This window comes from Podarcis liolepis, assembly GCF_965112155.1.
Source record: "Podarcis liolepis genome assembly, chromosome: 7".
Classification (NCBI taxonomy): Eukaryota; Metazoa; Chordata; class Lepidosauria; order Squamata; family Lacertidae; genus Podarcis; species Podarcis liolepis.
Window position 1 is genome coordinate 87255392 of NC_139561.1, and position 18963 is coordinate 87274354.

The 18963-nt window shown below is 48.7% G+C and overlaps 2 protein-coding genes across 3 annotated transcripts in view; one reads left to right on the plus strand and one right to left on the minus strand.

Moving 5' to 3' along the window:
- Positions 1-18963, plus strand: part of NOVA2 (NOVA alternative splicing regulator 2) — a 78328-nt gene that overhangs the window by 12937 nt on the left and 46428 nt on the right. For both annotated transcript variants that reach the window (XM_083515907.1, XM_083515908.1), the window contains exon 2: positions 14718-14861. In XM_083515907.1, the coding sequence (XP_083372033.1) occupies positions 14718-14861 (144 nt within the window). The remainder of the gene's footprint in view (positions 1-14717; positions 14862-18963) is intronic.
- Positions 1-18963, minus strand: part of NANOS2 (nanos C2HC-type zinc finger 2) — a 136303-nt gene that overhangs the window by 8261 nt on the left and 109079 nt on the right. The gene's annotated exons all lie outside the window — the stretch shown is intronic.

Here is an 18963-nt window from a genome sequence, read left to right on the forward strand (position 1 = left end):
TCCTTCCTTCCTTCCTTCCTTCCTTCCATCTTCCTCCCTCCCTCCCTCCCTCCCTCCCTCCCTCCCTCCCTCCTTCCCTTCTTCCTCCCTCCCTCCCTCCCTCCCTCCCTCCCTTCCCTCCCTCCCTCCCTCCTTCCTTCCTTCCTTCCTTCCTTCCTTCCTTCCTTCCTTCCTTCCTTCCTTCCTTCCTATCTTCCTCCCTCCCACCCTCCTTCCCTCCCTCCCTCCTTCCCTTCTTCCTCCCTCCCTCCCTCCCTTCCCTCCCTCCCTCCTTCCTTCCTCCCTCCCTCCCTCCCTCCCTTCCTTCCTTCCTTCCTTCCTTCCCTTCCTCCCTCCCTCCTCCCTCCTTCCTTCCTTCCTTCCTTCCTTCCTTCCTTCCTCCCTCCCTCCCTCCCTCCCTTCCCTCCCTCCCTCCCTCCTCCCTCCCTCCCTCCCTTCCTTCCTTCCTTCCTTCCTTCCTTCCTTCCTTCCTTCCCTTCCTCCCTCCCTCCCTCCTCCCTCCCTCCCTCCTTCCTTCCTTCCTTCCTTCCTTCCTTCCTCCCTTCCTTCCTTCCTTCCTCCCTCCCTCCCTCCCTCCCTCCCTCCCTCCTTCCTTCCTTCCTTCCTTCCTTCCTTCCTTCCTTCCTTCCTTCCTTCCTTCTCTGCCAGCCCAGTTCCCTGATCGTGATGAAATCACTCTAGTCATCAGATTGGTGATTTGATGACCGTGTGTGTGTGTGTGTGTGTGTGTGTGTGTGAGAGAGAGAGAGAGAGAGAGAGAGAGAGAGAGAGAGAGAGAGAGAGACTGGAGGTGTTTGATGCCTTCTGCAGGTGCTATGTGTTTATGTGGCCCCCAGAGGATGAGCCAAGTGTAAATGTGGCCCTCAGGCCAGAAGAAGGTTAGACACCCCTGCTGCAGGGAAAGGGCAGGGCTGATCCGTAAGTCTTTGGTGAGGCTGCCTCTTTAGTAAGAGCCCGCAGTACACAGGACTACAGCCTCACTCTTGGCAAGAATATCCGGTTTTGATTTCTCCCTGTGACCTGCCTGATTGTCTCTGCCACATGCTGGAAGCAAACCTGATGAAAGTGGGTCAGGTATTCTAAGATTCTGATTCATGTAGGCCTTGATGTTCGAGGAGTGCTAAAGGCAGAAATAGTAAGGTATTAGATATTGGCGCTTTGGGCACACACACACACACACACACACACACCATTTCTCAAAAAGAGAGCACAGAGCTAGAAAAAGTACAGAGAAGGGCAACAGCAATGAGCAGCCGAGGTTCCTTCCCTACGCAGATAGTCTAAAATGTTGGGGGCCTCCTAATATTTAGCGGGGCGGGAGAGCAAAGGGGAGCACGTGGAAGACAGCTGCGAATAACAAATTGTGCAGAGATAAATCATTTTCGGAACTCGGAAGTCACCAAGTCAAACCGATGGGGAGGAATTTCAGTACTTTCCCCCACAAACCGACAGAATTAAAATGCCATTTACCACTGCGAAGTGCGGCGATTGCCAATAGCCTTAGATGGTTTCTTTAAAAGGATTACGCACGTTTGTGGAAATGTGAGAGAGTGGTGTGCCTTATCAGCGTCCGCCAGTCAATCAGATTTATTTGCTAAAAGCCATTCGGTTATCACAAGAATTGCAGACCTAATCGAGTTGAAAGATGCGTTTTAGCCCAGGTGTCCCCCAAATAACATTGAACTCCATTTGGTATGATCTGCTGGGCTGCTAGAGCAAATGTAGAAGCCTCATATGTAATATATTAATCCTCACCAACCAAGAGATAGCAGATTTTCTCCAAACTACTCAGAACAAAAACTTGTCTCAGTAATCTCAGAGGTGAGGCACCTGTAGCCTCTAGGTTTGTTGGAGTACAACTTCCATCATCCCCAGTCAGTGGTCAGGGTTGATGGGAGTTGGAGTCCAGAGACAACTGGAGAGCCACTGGATCACCATCGCTAGGTAAAAGGTAAAGGGACCCCTGAACATTAGGTCCAGTCGTGGCCGACTCTGGGGTTGCAGCGCTCATCTCGCTTTACAGGCCGAGGGAGCCGGCGTACAGCTTCTGGGTCATGTGGCCAGCATGACTAAGCCGCTTCTGCCGAACCAGTTTTCGGACGTTTTTCGGAAGCTGACATCCGACACGGCTTCCGCTTGAGTGCAGTAAGCTTTTGCAACCAGTTGAAAGCTATGCCTTGGTTGTCAAACATTTCGGAATCTGAACGGGCTTCCAGAATGGAGTATGTTTGACAACCGAGGTTTGACTGTATAAGTCACTGATATTTTAAGATTGTTTAAATGAATATCCTAAATTGTAAAACAGAAAATGAAATAAAAATTAGATAGATAGATAGATAGATGAAAGATAGATAGATTGATCGATAGATAGATAGATAGATAGATAGATAGATAGACAGATGATAGTTTGGAAGTTCATAGTCAGATTTAGAAGAATGAGACAATGGCGAGAATTGCATTGCTTGAAGATAACCTCTCGCATACAAAACACCCCACTATTTTTTAACATTATATATATATGTATAAATGTATATAATTTGTATACCGCCCTTCATCTGTAGATTTCAGGACGGTTGAGAGCATAAAAATACAAGTTAAAATTCAAAACACATAATAACAAGAACAAAGCCAAAACAAGTCTCAGTCACGCCGATCAACACCTCCCTCCTTTCCATGAATTTGTCTATTCCTTTTCAAATTAGACTAATCCTTGGAAACGTGGGAGGTGCCTTATCAGTGGTGGTTGAAGCGAACCTCCATGTTCAAGGGCAGCTGGCTGCGGCGCGAGTGGGGGAGGATAGCCGCCATACTTGTGCCCTCTGTGCTTTATGATGGGCAGGCTGGGACAGAGCTCTCTGGACAGAAACAGGCAGTGAAAGTAACTGAGAGTTGGTTGAGGACCTTTTTGGGGATTGTGGAACTGCTGGTGAGATGGAAGGTAACCGGGGAAACAGCACGGCTTCTCTCTGCTGATCAGCTTGGGTTCCGCCGACTTCTAATGACTTAACTGGTTTAATCTACCCGAGAGGGAATTCTTTTAAGTGGATTTAGACAGAAGATCCTTCGGCTTAGAGAAAGGGTGGCGGGAAGCTCGCCACGGCAGCCGGACAGGAGGCAGAGGTGTCTCAAAAGTAGACCCCTCTGTCCATTTCTCGTTTTGTAGGGTTGCCTGTTGCCTCCTGCACTTAGGAATGCCTCCGATTTCCAAATAACCTGGGCCCGGGGAGCAGACGCTGCGTAATAATAATAATAATAATAATAATAATAATAATAATAATAATAATAATTATTTATTATTTATGCCCCACCCATCTGGCTGAGTTTCCCCAGCCACCCTGGGCGGCTCCCAATCGAGTGTTAAAAACAATACAGCATCAAATATTAAAAACTTCCCTAGACAGGGCTGCCTTCGGATGTCTTTTAAAAATAGGGACTAGAAACTTGCATTTGGTTGTACACTAAGCTTAGGGTGCTTAGTTTCTCTGCATCTGAGACCTGGTGGCACCATATAACAAACCCTAAGGGAAGGGAGTTGAAAAACGCAAAGAAGCTCTGAATTCTAGGCTTTTAGAAGACACTGTCTCTAGGACAGTATAAGAGCTGTTTGACCGTGGAACGGTCCCCCTTAAGAGATGGTAGACTCTGCCTCCTTGGAGGTTTTTAAGCAGGGTGTGGGACTCAAAAGAGCAGGGGGTGGGCGAAAACAGCTTTTTGCAGCCCAAGCAGGTATTCCCTTGTGGGGAACATGCCAGGAGCCATTGGTGGTGAGCTGGCCCAGAAACGAGAGTGAGTAGAGCAACTGTTCTTACTGTTGTTAGCAGTGGCGTAGCGTGGGTTGTCAGCACCCGGGGCAAGGCAAGTAATTTGCGCCCCCTAACCCCCAGATGTTGCACCTGGTGCGGCCGGCCCCCCCTGCACCCCCCACGCTACGCCACTGGTTGTTAGCTGCTCTGAGCCCAGCTTTGGCTGGGGAGGACGGGATATAAATAACATATTATTATTATTATTATTATTATTATTATTATTATTATTATTATTAATCTGGCCCAACAAGTGGCATCGTCACAGTTCCACAGAGTGGGCGTGGAGCAGGGCAGGTGAAGGGGTGTGGCCAAAAGAGGGACGTGGCCTTGGAAGAGCCCCGGGGGCCAGCAAGACAGCCACCGAGGGCCGCATTTGCCGCACACCCCCAAAACCTGGTCTTCTCTCCCCCCCGCTCATAAAATAGTTTCCCAAGATGCAGTGCGGTCAGAGAGGAAAAGCAATTTGAAAACCAGGATCGAGCACATCTCTCAGCGGCTGGTAGCGCGCCAGAAATCATAGAAAAATGAATTGCTTAGCATAGACCTAAGTATGGCTTCTGTTACCTTCCATCATTTATTCAATAGCAGCATTAAATATGCCCAAGGCAGAAGGCCAGAGAGCAGAATTCCCCAGCCTGGTGCCCTCAAGATGTTTTGGGCGACCACTTCCATCAGTCCCGGGCAGCATGCACAAAAAAACAAGTTGAGGTTACAGCATGGCGGGAAAGTCCCTTATTCCAGCGCTGTGTCCCGCTGCTGTCCCTTATTGATGATGTCCCTTAAATTTCCCGGGTTTCAAAGGAAGCAGCTCCTCTCCCTCCCTCCCTGCCGGCCAGGGAGGAGGGAGGCTCCCACTGTGTTGCTTGGCTGCGTTGCTCACCCAAGAAGGAGTCTAAGAACGACTGGGGGGTGGAGCTTGCATGCCTTGTGCCGATCAAATCGGCCGTGTTGCCTGGGGACTTTGCTCAGCGCTTCCCAGCGGAGAGGTGACGGTGGTTTCCCTTGCTGCATCCCCTTTGCCGGGTTGCTGCGCTGTGGGAACCACCGCTTGAGGCTTCGTTGGGCTGCTGGCTGGGCTTTCTGCCTTTGGCTTGGAGGGGCTCAGAAGTCGAACATACCTGTGCTTGGAAAATCCCTTATTTGGGCTGCCAATCCCTTATTTTCGAGGCTCCTGGTCCCTTATTTTCAAATCTGTAGGTTGACAGCTATGGGTTACAAGTTGAGGTTATTTTGCTCAGTTTGCAGCAAATGCATTGACCTGCCTCTCTATATGTTCCCTTTGTATTTTTAATCTTTGTTGGAAGCAGGCCAGAGTGGCTGGGGAGACCCAGCCAGATGGGCGGGCTACAAATCATAAATTATTATTATTATTATTATTATTATTATTATTATTATTATTATTATTACTACTACTACTACGTGTTGTGCTAATGGGTTTGGGAAATCTGTATGACCCTTTCGTATTCTGTCTATATTCTGTGACATTCAAACAGGCTCCCACCACTCCTGACTACAGGTTTTCTTACATACCGTATTTTTTGCTCTATGAGACTCACTTTTTCCCTCCCCTTACTAAAAAGTAAGGGGAAATGTATGTGCGTCTTATGGAGCGAATGCAGGCTGCGCAGCTATCCCAGAAGCCAGAACAGCAAGAGGGATCGCTGCTTTCACTGCACAGCGATCCCTCTTGTTGTTCTGGCTTCTGGGATTCAGAATTTTTTTTTTCTTGTTTTTCTCCTCCAAAAACTAGGTGCGTCTTATGGAGGTATGTATTATTATGCGGAATGCCCTTGCATCAGATGTCAAGGAAACAACAACTATATGACTTTTAGAAGACACCTGACGGCAGCCCTGTATAGGGAAGTTTTTAAGGTGTGATGTTTTATTGCTTTGTTAACTATTTTGTTGGGAGCCTCCCAGAGAGGCTGGGGAAACCGAGTCAGATAGGCAGCATGTAAATAAAATATTATTATTAATATTAATAATTACAGACAGATATGGGTGCTTGTTTCTGTGGATATGCATGTGGGCCATATTGGCCGAAATAGGAGCCACCCCAAATATCGTCAAATATGAAGTATCGTCAAATATGGCTTCAATTATAGGCTGCGCTAAAGTGTTAGATGAGCCAGATTTGGGGGTGAAAGGGCAATATAGTATATAGATAAATAGACTTGCACTCATACATGGATGGATGGTGGCTAACAGATTGAGGTTGAATCCTGACAAGACAGAAGTACTGTTTTGGGGGGGCAGGGGGCAGGCTGGTGTGGAGGACTCCCTGGTCCTGAATGGGGTAACTGTGCCCCCGAAGGACCAGATGCGCAGCCTGGGAGTCATTTTGGATTCACAGCTGTCCATGGAGGCACAGGTCAATTCTGTGTCCAGGGCAGCTATCTACCAGCTCCATCTGTTACGCAGGCTGAGACCCTATCTGCCTGCGGACTGTCTCGCCAGAGTGGTGCATGCTCTGGTTATCTCCCTCATGGACTACTGCCATGCGCTCTACGTGGGGCTACCTTTGAAGGTGACCTGGAAACTGCAATTAATCCAGAATATGGCAGCCAGATTGGTGACTGGGAGTGGCCGCCGGGACCATATAACACCAGTCCTGAGAGATCTCCATTGGCTCCCAGTACGTTTGCAAGCACAAGTCAAAGTGTTGGTGCTGACCTTTAAAGCCCTAAACAGCCTCGGTCCAGTATACCTGAAGGAGTGTCTCCACCTCCATCATTCTGCCTGGACACTGAGGTCGAGTGCCGAGGGCCTTCTGGCGGTTCCCTCGCTGTGAGAAGCCAAGTTACAGGGAACCGGGTAGAGGGCCTTCTCGGTGGTGGCACCTGCCCTGTGGAACACCCTCCCACCAGATGTCAAAGAGAAAAATAACTACCAAACTTTTAGAAGACATCTGAAGGCAGCCTATTTAGGGAAGCTTTTAATGTTTAATAGGTTATTGTATTTTAGTGTTTTATTTGAAGCCGCCCAGAGTGGCTGGGGAAACCCAGCTAGATGGGCGGGGTATAAACAATAAATTATTATTATTATTATTATTATTATTATTATTATTATTATTATTATTATTATTATGAATATGGACAGGAAGGTCCAGGAAAAGAGCAAGAGAGAATCATAGGATTGTGGAGTCAGAAGGGACCGTTAAGGTCCTCTAGCCCAGTGTTCCCCAACCTTGGGCCTCCAGCTGTTTTTGGACTACAACTCCCATCATCCCTCGCTAGCAAGACCAGTGGTCAAGGATGATGGGAATTGTAGTCCAAAAACAGCTGGAGGCCCAAGGTTGGGGAACACTGCTCTAGCCCACCCCCATGCAGTGCAGGAATCTTTTGCCCATGGTGGGGCTCGAACCCCCAACCCTGAGATTAACAGCCTCATGCTCTGCCAACTGAGCTATCCTGGGTAGGTGGGTGGGGCACTCCTCATGCCCTTCCACATCCCCATGTTTTCTCCTAGATGCAACTAACGCTCAACGCATTAGGTCATGCCCATTTCTTCATGTGGGTTGAGCATATGAAGGTGGCTGTCACTGAAAAAAAGAATAGGGAAAAAAGACAATGCTTTGGGACGCTAGCGATTGAATTTGGGACGTTCTACGTGCCCTGCAACTGAGCTGCGGCCCTTCCCCAGGTGGTGAATTTTGGGCCACCCTAAGGGTGGCAGAGGGGCGTGGGTGGCGCTGTGGGTTAAACCACAGAGCTTAGGGCTTGCTGATCAGAAGGATGGCGGTTCGAATCCCCGTGACGGGGTGAGCTCCCATTGCTCGGTCCCTGCTCCTGCCAACCTAGCAGTTTGAAAGCACACCAGTGCAAGTAGATAAATAGGTACCGCTCCAGCGGGAAGGTAAATGACGTTTCCGTGCACTGCTCTGGTTCGCCAGAAGCGGCTTAGTCATGCTGGCCACATGACCCGGAAGCTGTACGCCAGCTCCCTTGTCCAATAAAGCGAGATGAGCGCCGCAACCCCAGAGTCGGCCACGACTGGACCTAATGGTCAGGGGTCCCTTTACCTTTACGGGTGGCAGAGATGGGGGCACACAGACCTGACTCGTGGGGTGCCCCACCCCCCAGAATTCCCCCCCCTGCATGAGTCTCACTGAGCCCATTCACCTTGATGGCGCTTGCGCCGGCGTAATGCGACACGCTCCAACACCAGTGATTTGCATGTTGCATGTTAATTCAGGGATATGGAATTTCCGCATCAAAAGCACGATCCTGTGTGTGTGTGTGTGTGTGTGTGTGTGTGTGATATGAGTGTGCACACATGCACACACTCACACACACCTTTGCACATGCCTGGATCTCCAGTCAGAAGGACGTCTCTCCCTTTGGGTCCTTCTGTTCTGGCATCTTTTTGAAAAACAAAAAGTGACGGGGGAGGTGGAGTGGAGAGCGAGAGAACGAGAGCGAGAGACCTGTTTTCATCAAGAGAGGGCTTTGATTTAGTACCGCAGGGGACCTTTGCAATCTGGACACAGCAGCGGGTCCAAATCGCTTATCACAAGGTTTCTCGCCAGCCCCGGCATTAACATCTTCCTCAGCGTGGGACTGGGAAGCAGAAGTAGGTCAGGCCTGTATCTTGGGTAAGTTCTGCGCAGGAAAGCAACACAACCCCTCCGCCAGGGCCAGATAAAAATAGGTGCTCCCATCTGAAAGTGAGGGGGCTGCTTATTATAGCCGGGTAGGAAGTTTAGCTGGTTTTTTGTGTTTTTTTGCGATCTCAGGTTGCTGATCCTCACCACGCCGCTCAAAGGAATGGGGAGCTTTGTGCGGAATCCGGTACCGATTCCCAGTCTGAATGGGTCCAGGTTTTGGGAGTGTGCAATCATTATTTTTTCAAATTTGAGGGCATGCTTCAGACCGGTGGTTCAGTGAAACCGGCATCCAGTTTCCAAAAGTTATGGGCCTCTAGAAGTAGACAAGAATGACATGGAGGTGATGACTGTTAGCTAAAAAAGCAGCATTTACCAACCTGGTGGCCTTTGGAGACCACATAACACCGGTCTTGAAAGACCTACACTGGCTCCCAGTACGTTTCCGAGCACAATTCCAAGTGTTGGTGCTGACCTTTAAAGCCCTAAACGGCCTCAAAAGCCCAGTATACCTGAAGGAGCGTCTCCACCCCCATCGTTCTGCCCAAACACTGAGGTCCAAAGGCCGAGGAAAGAATACCAGGAGACATGGTGGCAAAGGCTGCCAAGATGTTTTGTTCAGCAGTGGGATGCTCAAACTGAAGGAGTGCAGCAAAAGCGTGGCACTTTATAGCAGGCGACAGCAGGGGATTGGCTGTTTGGGGTCACGTGATCCCCAGACTCCCCCAGGGGGGTTCTGGGCTGTGTTAGTATAGCAGCTTGAGGTGCTTGCCGTTTCCTCCTCCATTCAGGGGAGTCTCAGCACCCAAAGTCTGGGGCTCCTTTGGCAGACCCAGTTTTGGAAATGAAGCCGCGAGTGTTTGGGAGAATTTGGTGATGGGGAGGCAAGCTGCATGTTTCCGAGCACAATTCAAAGTGTTGGTGCTGACCTTTAAAGCCCTAAATGGCCTCAAAGACCCAGTATACCTGAAGCAGCGTCTCCACCCCCCATCGTTCTGCCCGGACACTGAGGTCCAGCGCCAAGGGCCTTCTGGCGGTTCCCTCACTGCGAGAAGCCAAGTTACAAGGAACCAGGCAGAGGGCCTTCTCGGTGGTGGCACCCGCCCTGTGGAACGCCCTCCCACCAGTTGTCAAAGAGAAAAACAACTACCAGACTTTTAGAAGACATCTGAAGGCAGTCCTGTTTAGGGAAGCTTTTAATTTTTAATAGGTTATTATATTTTAACAGTGGCGTAGCGTGGGGGGTGCAGGGGGGGCCGGCCGCACCGGGCGCAACATCTGGGGGTTAGGCTTAGGGGGCGCAAATCCACGGGTTAGGGGGCGCAAATCCACGGGTTAGGGTACTTGCCTTGCCCCGGGTGCTGACAACCCACGCTACGCCACTGTATTTTAATATGCTGTTGGGAGCTGCCCAGAGTGGCTGGGAAACCCAGCCAGATGGGCGGGGTATAAATAAGAAATTATTATTATTATTATTATTATTATTATTATTATTATTATTATTATTATTATTATTATTATTTGGATGAAGCTGCCTTATTATTAGCAGTGGCTGTCCAGGGTTTCATACAGGGGACGTGACGGGCCCTTCTTGAAGATGGAAGGAGGGGTTGAACATGAGGCCTTCTGCAGGCAAAGCAGATGTCCTATAACTGAGCTGCAGCCCTTCCCCGTGGTGTGAGAAAGGGCAAAGGAAGAAAGATTTGGAGGCAGAGAAAATATGTGAAGTTGCTTGAGGAAGCAGGAGACCTTGAGGGTGGCTGAGCGTGGGGAGCTGGGGGAGCAAAGCTCGTGCAGGAAGGGGGAGGAGGGTCAAGAGAGAAGGAAGCACAGGCGCATGGAAGACTTGAAAGACCCCTGGGTTTGAATCCAGGCCCGCAAGGTGTCCTGGGATGGCATCACAACTGCCTTCTGCCTTTGCCAATGGCGCATGGGGCTGTTCCTACTCTGTGTGTGTGTAGTGGGGCAAATTCTGGGTTTGTTGTTGTTCAGTCGTTTAGAATCATAGAGTTGGAAGAGACCACAAGGGCCATCGAGTCCAACCCCCTGCCAAGCAGGAAACACCATCAGAGCACTCCTGACATATGGTTGTCAAGCCTCTGCTTAAAGACCTCCAAAGAAGGAGACTCCACCACAGGATGATGTAGAAACAGGGCAGGACAAACTTAGGAATGTTGTTCTTTGGTTGTTTAGTCGTGTCCGACTCTTCGTGACCCTCTGGACCAGAGCACGCCAGGCACTCCTGTCTTCCACTGCCTCCCGCAGTTTGGTCAGACTCATGCTGGTAGCTTCGAGAACACTGTCCCACCATCTCGTCCTCTGTCGTCCCCTTCTCCTTGTGCCCTCCATCTTTCCCAACATCAGGGTCTTTTCCAGGGGGTCTTCTCTTCTCAGGAGGTGGCCAAAGTCTTGGAGCTTCAGCTTCAGGATCTGTCCTTCCAGTGAGCACTCAGGACTGATTTCCTTACGAATAGATAGGTTTGATCTTCTTGCAGTCCATGGGACTCTCAAGAGTCTCCTCCAGCACCATAATTCAAAAGCATCCATTCTTCGGCGATCAGCCTTCTTTATGGTCCGGCTCTCGCTTCCATACATCACTACTGGGAAAACCATAGCTTTAACTATACGGACCTTTGTTGGCAAGGTGATGTCTCTGCTTTTTAAGGTGCTGGGTTAATTCTGGGTTAAGAAATGTCTATTTCCATAAATAAACAGCGCAAAGAAATGTCAGCCGTTTTGCAAATATTTCTATAAATGTGCCCAGTGTGCACTCTGTAGTCCATACCTTTCATATATCAAAGGGATTCAGTTTGGGTTTCTTTGCTATGGCATTTTATGGGAAGAAACCGAGTGGCAGCAGGAGGCGGAGAACTATTTTAACTATGAGTGGGTGGGCTTTCGGCTGCCCCACCGGGCTTCTGCTTTGAACAGTTACCTTCCAGGCAGAATGCCAACATTTGTCTTCCTGCTAGGCCTGGGCAGGGGCAAAAATGGCTGGGTAATTTTGGCAGCCTTGAGGACTAGTTTGGTTATCAGCTCTAGTGCTTAGGGTGCTTAGTTTCTCTGCATCTGAGTCCTGGTGGCACCATAGAACAAACCCTAAAGGAAGGGAGTTGAAAAACGCAAAGAAGCTCTGAATTCTAGGCTTTTAGAAGACACTGTCTCTAGGACAGTAGAAGAGCTGTTTGACAGTGGAACAGTCTCCCTCAAGAGCTGGTGGACTCTGCCTCCTTGGAGGTTTTTAAGCAGACGTTGGATGGACATCTCTCATGTACGCTTGAGATGCTTCCATTGCAGGAGGTTAACAACAACACCAATAATAATTTATTATTTATATGGCACCCATCTCACCAGGTTGCCCCAGCCACTTTGGCTGGCTTCCAACAGAACATCACACATTAAAAGCTTCCTTACAAATTGCGAGACAAGGACAACTGTGACTTCAAGGAGGAATGGGAACTTTTTACAAATTATCTAAAAAAACAAGAAAATGAATTGGACTCCTTGGCAGGTTTCGAATAAACATACACAAATTTATTGGTTGACAACATGATGGAGAGATATGTAAGGATATGTACAATTTTATAATATGCAGAGGGGCGTGGGTGTTGCTCAGTCCCGGCTCCTGCCCACCTAGCAGTTTGAAAGCACGTCAAAGTGCAAGTAGATAAATAGGTACTGCTCTGGCGGGAAGGTAAACAGCGTTTCCGTGCACTGCTCTGGTTCGCCAGAAGCGGCTTAGTCATGCTGGCCACATGACCCGGAAGCTGTATGCCGGCTCCCTTGGCCAATAAAGCAAGATGAGCGCCGCAAGCCCATTGTCGGTCACGACTGGACCTAATGGTCAGGGGTCCCTTTACCTTTATAATATTCTGAGGAGAAATCAAGGAGAGGAGATGAAGGAAGTCCTTCGTGGGGGGGAGGGGAAAGGGGGGAAAATGATGTATGTGATTATATGGTTTGATAATTTGTTATGTGGAAATTGATCAATAAAAAAAATAATTTTTTTAAAAAAGCTTCCTGATAGCCTTCAGATGTCTATGGAAAGTCAGATAGTTTATCTCTTTGACATTTGATGGGAAGGCGTTCCACACGGTGGGCGCCACCACCGAGAAGGCCCTCTACCTGGTTCCCCGTAACCTCACTTCTCGCAGGGAGGGAACCGCCAGAAGGCCCTCGACGCTGGACCTCAGTGTCCGGGCAGAAAGATGGGGGTGAAAATGCTCCTTCAGGTATACAGGGTCAAAGCTGTTTAGGGCTTTAAAGGTCAGCACCAACACTTTGAAACATACTGGTAGCCAATGTAGATCTTTCAAGACCAGTGTTATGTGGTCCCGGCGGTCGCTCCCAGTCACCTGTCTAGCTGCCACCTTCTGGATTAGTTGTGGTTTCCACATCACCTTCAAAGGTAGCCCGACGAAAGCGACAGGAAGAGTAAGAGGCCAACCAAAACAAAAAGTCTATAAGGATTGAAGAATCTTTAAAGAATATTTATAAAACTATGGAATAAAAGGAAACATCTTGGCAGAATTAGACTGATCCCTGTATTGTATAAATATAAGTTTGCAGGGAGGTAAAAAGAAATTATATAAGAAATATGTGTGGTATAAAGTAATGGATAAGACAAAGTACAGTGAGATTAATTGGAAGTCAGTTTTAAATTACTTTTCTATAAATTTTATAATTGTGTTCAATACCAGGAGTATATATGATGATAATTATATTAATCTTCTTATATCTTATAGTGTGGTGGTTTGTTTGATTTTTCTGTTATTTGTTTGTTTCTTTGATTGATTGCATGTTTGTTTACTTGTATGTACGTCTGTTTTTCATAAATGTATTTATTTTAAATTAATAAAGATATATTTAAAAAAAACAAGGGTAGCCCCATGTAGACCACACTGCAGTGGTCCAAGCGGGCGACAACCAGAGCATGTACCACCCTGGCGAGACAGTGCGCAGGCAGGCAGGCTGGACTAGACAACCCTCCAACTTTCCAGATCTGTGTTTCCGTGATCGCAGACATAGCTGCCGCCACTTGTCAGCCCTAGACACCTGGCTGGAGGCAGTGGGGATGAAAGCTCAGATGAGATGGCAGGAGTGGATTTCGGTCCATGCTGGGCCAGACTGCTGTGGTGTCTGCCGATGTACCTTTGTGGATTTGGGGAAAATGCATTAGGTTCTTGGCAAAGACACAAACTGCCTCTGGCGATGCCTTGCTTAATAATAGCTACAGGGAATAGGTCACCTGTACTGGTTCCCTTTTAAAAAATAAATAATTTCATTTTATTTACAGTGGTACCTCGGTTTAAGTACTTAATTTGTTCTGGAGGTCTGTTCTTAACCTGGAACTGTTCTTAACCTGAAGCACCATTTTACCTAATGGGGCCTCCTGCTGCTGCTGCGCCACCGGAACACGATTTCTGTTCTCATCCTGAAGCAAAGTTCTTAACCTGGGGTACTATTTCTGGGTTAGCGGAGTCTGTAACCTGAAGCGTCTGTAACCTGAAGCGTATGTAACCCGAGGTACCACTGTATTTGTTAACATTCTTATATTACATCAGTAAGCGTTGTCATATTACATTACAGGACTTACTATAATATAATTCCCAACATGTATACAAAAATTATATACAAATTTTATATACCAAGAAAGAAAATGAAACAAAAAAAGAAAGAACAAAGAGAGAGAAAAAACCAATTCCCCCCCAATCATATACATACCAACACTAGATTTCCTGTCTTTCCCATTGTATATTCCTTTTTTTACAAATGAATGTACTCTTAGTATTGTATATTTCTTTACATATGATCTAATACATTCCTATATCAATATGTGCTCTTAGTCTTATTTCTCAACTCAGTCTCACTCCAACGTCAACCAAATGCCAGCATAGATAGCGAACCTTTACTGTATTTTTGAACATATGTTTTATATCTATCCCACTTTTCCGCAAATTTTTGTTTTGAATTGCCTCTCAGGGTATTTGTCGACTGCGCCATCTCAGCAAATTCTTGTCGCTTGTAATGCCAGTCCGTTATTGTCGGGGCTTCTTGTTCCTTCCCCCCCTTTGCCACCAAAGACCCTTTGCCAGCTGCATCCCCCTGCCCCTTTAGCAGACTTTGTCTTGCCACACTAGAAGCCGGTCCAGGCCGAATTCTATGCAATACGCCTGTCTCCCGCGATGACGTGCCGTGCCTGGAAAGTTGGCACGGGCTGCCTTTTCTTGTTGTGGCCAGAGACTGCCCCAGCTCTCGTCCACCCTGGGATTCAGATGGTGCTTCCTGACGCCTTGTTCCTTCCCTTGCAGAGGACGGCGAGTACTTCCTCAAGGTCCTGATCCCCAGCTATGCCGCCGGATCCATCATTGGCAAAGGAGGCCAAACGATTGTCCAACTGCAGAAAGAAACCGGAGCCACTATCAAGCTCTCAAAGTCGAAGGACTTCTACCCAGGTGAGCGCGGGCGGCTGGGTCAACAAGGTGGAAGGAATTCTCTGTACGTTTGCCAACGTTGGCGGTTCATACGGTGTACATTCCTGGTGTCCCAAAACCAGGGACGGGGCAAAGCTTGTTCATACGTGTCTGTATGCAGAGACAGCGTGGTATAGCGGTTAGAGCGTTAGACTAGGATCTGGAAGAGCAGGATTCGAATCCGCACCCGGCCATGAAGGTCACCTCTCGGCCTAACCTACCCCGCAGGGTTGTTTGTAGGGGTTAAATGTGGAGGGGGAGAACCATGGATACAGCCTTGAGCTCCTGGCAAAAGACGGCGGGATACAGAAGCAGGGAATAAATTTCAAAAACGTCGCTTCCACACTGCTGTATTGTTTTTAACACCCGATTGAGAGCCGCCCAGAGTGGCTGGGGAAATTCAGCCAGATGGGCGGGATGTAAATAATAAATTATTATTATTATTATTATTATTATTATTATTATTGGCAGCCGAATGTATGAACTCAGTCCCCTGAAGAAAGTTGAGTCTTGGGGATATTGAGAGGAGATGCGATAGCCGTCTTCAAATATCTGAAGGGCTGTCACGAGGCAGATGGGGCAAGCTTGTTTTCTCCTGCTCCGCAGGGTAGGACTCGAACCCATTACTTCGTGTTACAAGAAAGGAGATTCCGACTAAACATCTGGAAGAGCTTTCTGGCAGTAAGAGCTGTTTGACAGGGGAACAGTCCCCCACTGGAGGTTGTGGACTGTCCTTCCTTGGAGGTTCTTAAGCAGAGGTTGGATGGACATCTGTCATGGATGCTATAGTTGAGATTTCTGCATTGCAAAGGGTTGGACTAGATGATTCTTGGGGTACCTTCCAACAGTTCTACGATTCGATGATAGCATTCCCGTGTGGCACAACTGTCACTCAAGGGTGCAGTTGTTCAAGTGAAGAACATGCATGTGTGAACCAGTTTCGGAGAGGGTTTCATTTGGGGCGGGAAGTGTTGTTTTTTGTGGGTTTTACGGCCTCTCCGACAAGGAAGCTTATAGATGGGTATTAAACCGTAAGACTTTGGTGTGGTTTGATTTGTGGCCCGGCTCAAGTCGTTTGAAAGAGCCGCTTGCCTTCCCTCAATTTGCCATCTCCTCTTCCCCTCAGGCCTCCACGTTCTCTGCTTATCATTCCCTTGGGTCTCTTCTTCTTGGTCTTCTAGCTACTCCAGCCACCGCCAGCCTGACGCCTTCCAGACATTTTGGACCACAACTCCCTTCGCCTCTGACCGTTCGTCTCATTGACTGGCTGGCTGGCTAGAGCTGCCGGGAGTTATAGTTCCAAACATCTGGAAGGCAAGAAGCTGGCCTGCTCTGTCCCCACCCCGGCTTTCAGATACCCCAAATCTGAGCTCCTCCTTTCTTGAGCTGCTGTTTCACCTACAGGCCAACTCAAGACTTTTTAGGGGCCCTCTTTGTGGGTCCTCCACCTCACCACCGGCCACACCTTCCCAGAAAGTTGTTGTTGTTTAGTCGTTTATTCGTATCCGACTCTTCGTGACCCCCTTGACCAGAGCACGCCAGGCACTCCTGTCTTCCACTGCCTCCCGCAGTTTGGTCAAACTCATGCTGGTAGCTTCGAGAACACTGTCCCACCATCTCGTCCTCTGTCGCCCCCTTCTCCTTGTGCCCTCCATCTTTCCCAACATCAGGGTCTTTTCCAGGGAGTCTTCTCTTCTCATGAGGTGGCCAAAGTCTTGGAGCCTCAGCTTCAGGATCTGTCCTTCCGGTGAGCACTCAGGGCTGATTTCCTTCAGAATTGATAGCTCTGATCTTCTTGCAGTCCATGGGACTCTCAAGAGTCTCCTCCAGCACCAGAATTCAAAAGCATCAATTCTTCGGCGATCAGCCTTCTTTAGGGTCCAGCTCTCACTTCCATACATCACTACTGGGAAAACCATAGCTTTAACTATACGGACCTTTGTTGGCAAGGTGATGTCTCTGCTTTTTTTTTTTTTTTTTGCTCTCCCCCCCCCCCCCGCACCCAGAAAGTGAACTACTTAAATTACAATTGCTCTTTCCCGTGCAAGCATGTAAGGCGGCTGGGCCGGCCAGCAAAGTACCCCCTACTCCAGTGGCAGGGGTCTAGGGCCGTCGAAGACCCCAGGCACCCCACAGTTGCGGATGCTGCCCATCTTTGCCACGGAGTGCCCAGGCTTGCCCCCCCCATCTCCCTATAATCCCAAGCTGTGATTGAAGGGCAGACAAAGCCCTGACAGGACAGCCCCTGGGTAAGCTGCTTTCCCTCCGCATCCTCCACTCTTTATTGCCGGATTATGGGATGGGCTGGCAAATCCTCGCCAGTGTAAAAAACGATGGAGGGGTGTCGTGGCGACGGGGGAGAGGGAGAGAGAGAAGGCCTCCGCTCTTGTTGCCTTGGTAACAGGGAGCAGGTGCCTTGTTTGTTTGCAGCTTCCGGGAAGGACCCCCCCCCTTCCCCTTCGAGGGAAAGGAAACCCTTTGTATTTGATGAGGTCTGGCCAGGGTGGAAACGCAGCCCTGCTGCATTCTTGAAAGCTGAGAGAGCTGCGGATTCCTGCCCACAGTCGCGCTGCAAGTCGGGACTTTGCTCCGCCAAGACTGTCTTCCGAGAGCAAGTGTGGTGTTCTGGTTGGGGTGTTGTACCAGTACCCCATGAGACCTGGGTTCAAATCCTCACTCGGCCACAAAGCCCCCTGGGTGAGACCTTAAGGGCCGGTCACGATCTCTCAGCCTAGCCAACCTTTTAGTGTATTTTTGGTCTTTGTTGGAAGCTGCCCAAAGTGGCTGGGGAAACCCAGCCAGATGGGCAGGGTACAAATAATAAATTATTATTATTATTACCTCACACAGGGACGCGGGTGGCGCTGTGGGTTAAACCACAAAGTCTAGGACTTACCGATCAGAAGGTCGGCGGTTTGAATCCCCACGACGGGGTGAGCTCCCGTTGCTCGGTCCCTGCTCCTGCCAACCTAGCAGTTCGAAAGCACGTCAAAGTACAAGTAGATAAATAGGTACCACTCTGGCGGGAAGGTAAATGGCATCTCCGTGCGCCGCTCTGCTTTGCCAGAAGCAGCTTAGTCATGCTGGCCACATGACCCAGAAGCTGTACACCGGCTCTCTCGGCCAATGGAGCGAGATGAGCGCTGCAACCCCAGAGTCGGTCACGACTGGACCTAATGGTCAGGGGTCCCTTTACCTTTACCTATTACCTCACACGGTTGTTGTGGGGATTCAGCGGGAAGGGGGAGAACCATGTATAGTCCGCCTGGAGCTCCTCAGAGAAAAAGTTGGGGAATAAATACATCTGTCTTATCTCGGGAGACAACGGAGGAGTGCTCTTTTGTGAGTGAAGTCAAACTGTGGGAAGGTTTGAGCGTCGGCTGTTTGCTGTAGAGACCAAAATGGGAGAGACATGTTTTGTTGCAGCCAGGGCAGATGAAGGTGTCCTGTTGTTGTTGTGCTGCTACAGACACACCATGTCGTCTCTTCTCTCTGCCCTCCTCCCAGAGGGCACTTGCAATAAATAAATAAATGCATATCTCTTTCCTCCATGCACACATGTCGAAAACCCAGCTCAGCGATCAAGGGCTGGCAGCTCGATCCTGTATGTTTGTGTGCATGCATGCGCCAGCCCAAGTGGTGTTGGTGCAACTTTGTGGTATTATTATTATTATTATTATTATTATTATTACTACTACAGTGGTACCTCAGGTTAAGTACTTAATTCATTCCGGAGGTCCGTTCTTAACCTGAAACTCTTCTTAACCTGAAGCACCACTTTAGCTGCCGCGCCGCCGGAGCACAATTTCTGTTCTCATCCTGAAGCAAAGTTCTTAACCTGAAGCACTATTTCTGGGTTAGCAGAGTCCGTAACCTGAAGCGTATGTAACCTGAAGCGTATGTATCCCGAGGTACCACTGTATTATTATATCCTGGGCAACTGGCTGGGTTTGCCCTAGCTAAAACAACTACTTAAGGCAGCGGGTCTCAATTAGCTACCGTATTTTTTGCTCTGTAAGACTCACTTTTTCCCTTCTAGAAAGTAAGGGGAAATGTGTGTGCGTCTTACGGAGCGAATGCAGGC